This window comes from Camelina sativa, chromosome 17 (assembly GCF_000633955.1).
Source record: "Camelina sativa cultivar DH55 chromosome 17, Cs, whole genome shotgun sequence".
NCBI classification, from domain to species: Eukaryota; Viridiplantae; Streptophyta; class Magnoliopsida; order Brassicales; family Brassicaceae; genus Camelina; species Camelina sativa.
In genome coordinates, this window is record NC_025701.1 from 9,907,209 (window position 1) to 9,913,320 (window position 6,112).

Consider the following 6,112-nt stretch of genomic DNA (forward strand, 5'->3'; position numbering starts at 1 on the left):
AAAAAAAAAAAAAAAAAAAAGAGGCTGAAACTTGTAGAAAGATCTTTGTATCAAATTTCTTCCAAAGAAATGTAACTACTTACCAACCAAACTCCGATCATTTATTGCAAAAAAGCATGTTATTATTTTCAAAACAAATATATTTAATTATCAGAAATATACTAAAGCATTTGCCAAATTTGAATATGATTTTTTCACGAGTCAATATATGATATAATAATGCAGTTGCCAGAAGAAAACTTAAGTTAGCTAGTAACTTGGTAATAAAAGTAAAACCAGTCCAAGAACTAAAGTATTATCTTTTTTAACAAACTTTTGGCCAACAGATTTCGTGTACCATTAGGTCATCGTTTGGGAGGTTGAGATTTCATTTTTATATATCTTGTATCCTTTTTCCTATGCCAGGAAGACATATATGCATGGCTTTGATCTTGAAGAAAAAGACTTAACAGCTCCATATATAGTGTAACTGCCCCTTTCGGTCACTCAAATTGTTTATTTATGTGCTGTCCTTCAAGAATCAAATGAAATTAAAAAGAAACCCAATTGTGTGTGTGGTTTCACATTTTATTTTCATTAATTATAAAATTCATTTATATGTGGCTTTTGGATTTAATTTCAACTGAGATCCATTTTTTGGGGGTATATATATTTATACCAATCGTTATGCTTTATTATTATCTTTACCGATCGTACGCGGAAACCCACTTTACGTTTGTTTCTAAACTTCATTTTGTTCGTTTCAAACTTATAATCATAGTGTAAAAACGATTAGGTGTTTGTTTAATTCGATTTCCTAATCGAAATTTTTGAAAAGGACATATAATCAAAGTATTTCCGTTAGTGTTGATGATGCTCCCCCATATATATTATTAATTATTAATCGTCGACTCCACCACATAAAAGTTTATAATAAAATTAAAAATTTTAAAAAGCTTTAAAGAAAAAACTCACACAATCTCACCATAAATAGAACATAAATAGAACCTAGGCGTGTGTTCTCCACACTTCACCTATATCCTCTACCTTCTTATAATTCAGCACAAACCAAAAAGAAAAAGAAAGAGACAACCAAATCAAAAGACTTTTAACCATGGAATCACAAAACGTGAACAACAGCTTGAACGTAGACATGGAGAACAATCAAGAAACGGCGTTCGACTACTCCAAAAGAGCTCAATGGCTAAGAGCCGCCGTGCTAGGTGCCAACGACGGTCTTGTCTCCACGGCTTCACTTATGATGGGTGTCGGTGCAGTCAAGCAAGACGTCAAAGTCATGATCTTATCTGGTTTTGCCGGTTTAGTTGCCGGAGCTTGTAGCATGGCCATCGGAGAGTTTGTCTCCGTTTACTCTCAGTACGACATCGAGGTGGCTCAGATGAAGAGAGAGAACGGAGGTCATGTGGAGAAAGAGAAGCTTCCGAGCCCGATGCAAGCTGCTGCGGCGTCTGCGCTAGCGTTTTCTCTAGGAGCAATTGTGCCTTTAATGGCGGCTGCGTTTATAAAAGAATATAAAGTGAGGATCGGAGCGATCGTGGCGGCGGTGTCGTTGGCGCTGGTGATGTTCGGGTGGTTAGGGGCGTTTTTGGGGAAAGCACCGGTGCTTAAGTCGTCGTCTAGGGTTTTGATTGGAGGATGGCTAGCTATGGGAGTTACGTTTGGTTTGACCAAACTGATTGGGTCACATAGTCTGTGATGTTTTGTGTTTACATACGTACGTGAGTAACGTGAGTAAACTCTTCTTCATGCTTCATGCTTCATGCATCCCAATTTAAGCGGTTACGTTTTTGTTTATAGATAAAGAAAGTGTGGAAATGAACTTTGTGACTTGTCTTATTTCGTGGGAATTTGATAGTAATGAGATATCTCTTTGTAAGCATTTGCGTTATATAAATCTATCAAATGGAGCTTTTACCCAATAATGATAAAAGGCGCGTTGAGGGTCTCTTGACACTTGTGGCTCTAACTCTTAAGTCTCCAACTATACAATCGATGGACAAAAAAAACAATCTTAAAATTTGCTTAGATCTATATTATCCGAATTGATCATAATTTTAAGAATTGATACCATAAGTTTTAAGAACTTGGCAAGAAAAAGTTTACATAGCACAAAAAAAAAAAGGTTGATATCGGTTAGAAGCAAAGCAAATCACAAATATGAAAATCTGGATATATCTATATTAATATTTTTGCAGCAGTTTTTGCTCAAAAATACTTTTTGGAAAATTTTTACATTTAATGCATTGACTTTAATATTAGTTACCAAAATTTCAAAATTAATTATAGGTAAGTTTTAAAAAAATAAGGAAATATTTAAACCTCATTCAAACATATATATGATTCTCTTTCATTTTTTATTTGAATTTATATTTAAATTATCTTGAATTATTCTATAATACATCTATACTAGTATTTTTGCAGCAGTTTTTGCTCAAAAATACTTTTTGGAAAGTTTTTACATTTAATGCATTGACTTTAATATTAGTTACCAAAANAAAGAAAAAACTCACACAATCTCACCATAAATAGAACATAAATAGAACCTAGGCGTGTGTTCTCCACACTTCACCTATATCCTCTACCTTCTTATAATTCAGCACAAACCAAAAAGAAAAAGAAAGAGACAACCAAATCAAAAGACTTTTAACCATGGAATCACACAACGTGAACAACAGCTTGAACGTAGACATGGAGAACAATCAAGAAACGGCGTTCGACTACTCCAAAAGAGCTCAATGGCTAAGAGCCGCCGTGCTAGGTGCCAACGACGGTCTTGTCTCCACGGCTTCACTTATGATGGGTGTCGGTGCAGTCAAGCAAGACGTCAAAGTCATGATCTTATCTGGTTTTGCCGGTTTAGTTGCCGGAGCTTGTAGCATGGCCATCGGAGAGTTTGTCTCCGTTTACTCTCAGTACGACATCGAGGTGGCTCAGATGAAGAGAGAGAACGGAGGTCATGTGGAGAAAGAGAAGCTTCCGAGCCCGATGCAAGCTGCTGCGGCGTCTGCGCTAGCGTTTTCTCTAGGAGCAATTGTGCCTTTAATGGCGGCTGCGTTTATAAAAGAATATAAAGTGAGGATCGGAGCGATCGTGGCGGCGGTGTCGTTGGCGCTGGTGATGTTCGGGTGGTTAGGGGCGTTTTTGGGGAAAGCACCGGTGCTTAAGTCGTCGTCTAGGGTTTTGATTGGAGGATGGCTAGCTATGGGAGTTACGTTTGGTTTGACCAAACTGATTGGGTCACATAGTCTGTGATGTTTTGTGTTTACATACGTACGTGAGTAACGTGAGTAAACTCTTCTTCATGCTTCATGCTTCATGCATCCCAATTTAAGCGGTTACGTTTTTGTTTATAGATAAAGAAAGTGTGGAAATGAACTTTGTGACTTGTCTTATTTCGTGGGAATTTGATAGTAATGAGATATCTCTTTGTAAGCATTTGCGTTATATAAATCTATCAAATGGAGCTTTTACCCAATAATGATAAAAGGCGCGTTGAGGGTCTCTTGACACTTGTGGCTCTAACTCTTAAGTCTCCAACTATACAATCGATGGACAAAAAAAACAATCTTAAAATTTGCTTAGATCTATATTATCCGAATTGATCATAATTTTAAGAATTGATACCATAAGTTTTAAGAACTTGGCAAGAAAAAGTTTACATAGCACAAAAAAAAAAAGGTTGATATCGGTTAGAAGCAAAGCAAATCACAAATATGAAAATCTGGATATATCTATATTAATATTTTTGCAGCAGTTTTTGCTCAAAAATACTTTTTGGAAAATTTTTACATTTAATGCATTGACTTTAATATTAGTTACCAAAATTTCAAAATTAATTATAGGTAAGTTTTAAAAAAATAAGGAAATATTTAAACCTCATTCAAACATATATATGATTCTCTTTCATTTTTTATTTGAATTTATATTTAAATTATCTNTCATGTGGAGAAAGAGAAGCTTCCGAGCCCGATGCAAGCTGCTGCGGCGTCTGCGCTAGCGTTTTCTCTAGGAGCAATTGTGCCTTTAATGGCGGCTGCGTTTATAAAAGAATATAAAGTGAGGATCGGAGCGATCGTGGCGGCGGTGTCGTTGGCGTTGGTGATGTTCGGGTGGTTAGGGGCGTTTTTGGGGAAAGCACCGGTGCTTAAGTCGTCGTCTAGGGTTTTGATTGGAGGATGGTTAGCTATGGGAGTTACGTTTGGTTTGACCAAACTGATTGGGTCACATAGTCTGTGATGTTTTGTGTTTACATACGTACGTGAGTAACGTGAGTAAACTCTTCTTCATGCTTCATGCTTCATGCATCCCAATTTAAGCGGTTACGTTTTTGTTTATAGATAAAGAAAGTGTGGAAATGAACTTTGTGACTTGTCTTATTTCGTGGGAATTTGATAGTAATGAGATATCTCTTTGTAAGCATTTGCGTTATATAAATCTATCAAATGGAGCTTTTACCCAATAATGATAAAAGGCGCGTTGAGGGTCTCTTGACACTTGTGGCTCTAACTCTTAAGTCTCCAACTATACAATCGATGGACAAAAAAAACAATCTTAAAATTTGCTTAGATCTATATTATCCGAATTGATCATAATTTTAAGAATTGATACCATAAGTTTTAAGAACTTGGCAAGAAAAAGTTTACATAGCACAAAAAAAAAAAGGTTGATATCGGTTAGAAGCAAAGCAAATCACAAATATGAAAATCTGGATATATCTATATTAATATTTTTGCAGCAGTTTTTGCTCAAAAATACTTTTTGGAAAATTTTTACATTTAATGCATTGACTTTAATATTAGTTACCAAAATTTCAAAATTAATTATAGGTAAGTTTTAAAAAAATAAGGAAATATTTAAACCTCATTCAAACATATATATGATTCTCTTTCATTTTTTATTTGAATTTATATTTAAATTATCTTGAATTATTCTATAATACATCTATACTAGTATTTTTGCAGCAGTTTTTGCTCAAAAATACTTTTTGGAAAGTTTTTACATTTAATGCATTGACTTTAATATTAGTTACCAAAACTTCAAAATTAATTATAGATAAAATTTTAAAAAATAATGAAATATTTCTACCTCATTCAAACATATATATATGATTCCCTTTCATTTTTATTTGAATTTATATTTGAATTATCTTGAATTATTCTATAACACATTTAGTTAAAAAAAATTGTGATTTTTTCTGCATATGATGTAATACAATTTTTTTTAAAATGGACATACATTACTCAATAGATGAATAAAAAATACAGATACAATATCTCACATCATCTAAAAAAATTGGGCAATTGTTCAGAGTCATACTATAAAAGATACCAAAATAATTCCGAATACAAATGACTAGAAAACTTGATTTATTAGGCATTCAAACTTTAAAAACTTTTATTTAGTTTATTCCGGTTCTTTATTTTAAAGATTTTTAAAAGGTTAAATATGAAAAATATTTAAAACTTTTAAAATTTTAAATATGATAAATATTATACCGTGACGGAGTTATATAGCGGGACGAGTTTTATCGATGAAATAGTGTGAGTTAAAATATAATGTGAGTGAAAAATATTAAAAATTAAGATGGTATAGTGTGAGTTAAAATATCTCGAGACGGGATTATATAGCGGGACGAGTTTTATCGATATTTATATAAATAAAAAATATCATTAATTTGGTGTTACAGGGGTAAAATATCATTTTATTATTCTGTTAACATTGTCGGTATCAGAGAATAGACATCTCTAATTAAATTGATTAAATAAATATTATGTAAAAGTAAATGATATTGCGGTATTATACAGTTTATTTAACAATTATTATATAATTATAACATATTTAACCAACAAATACAACTTATAATTTAAATATTTTAGTTATAAATAATTTTGCCCTGCGGTATATGAAAGACCCCGACCCGGACGTCCCAGCGTCCGCGGTCACGGCTTCCCCTCGGCCCTATTCCCGACCGAATATCCTTTAACCCGTCCACTTAGCTTTGGCTCGCGGCCTTGCCTTTGGACCTTTATACGCAGCGGAATATCATATTAACCTTAACCCATCCCTTGGTGCATAGCCATACAACCAACCAACCCCACAGGTTCGCACAGTT

The 6,112-nt window shown here is 33.8% G+C and overlaps 2 protein-coding genes across 2 annotated transcripts; both read left to right on the forward strand.

Annotated features, from left to right (window-relative positions):
• LOC104756471 (vacuolar iron transporter homolog 1-like) lies at positions 938-1,922 on the forward strand. The gene has a single exon (XM_010479072.2). It carries the CDS (start codon positions 1,094-1,096, stop codon positions 1,694-1,696), a length of 603 nt encoding a protein of 200 aa, XP_010477374.1. The 5' UTR covers positions 938-1,093; the 3' UTR covers positions 1,697-1,922.
• Positions 2,530-3,478, forward strand: LOC104756472 (vacuolar iron transporter homolog 1). Its single transcript, XM_010479073.2, has one exon. The coding sequence runs from the start codon at positions 2,650-2,652 to the stop codon at positions 3,250-3,252; it is 603 nt and encodes a 200-aa protein (XP_010477375.1). The 5' UTR covers positions 2,530-2,649; the 3' UTR covers positions 3,253-3,478.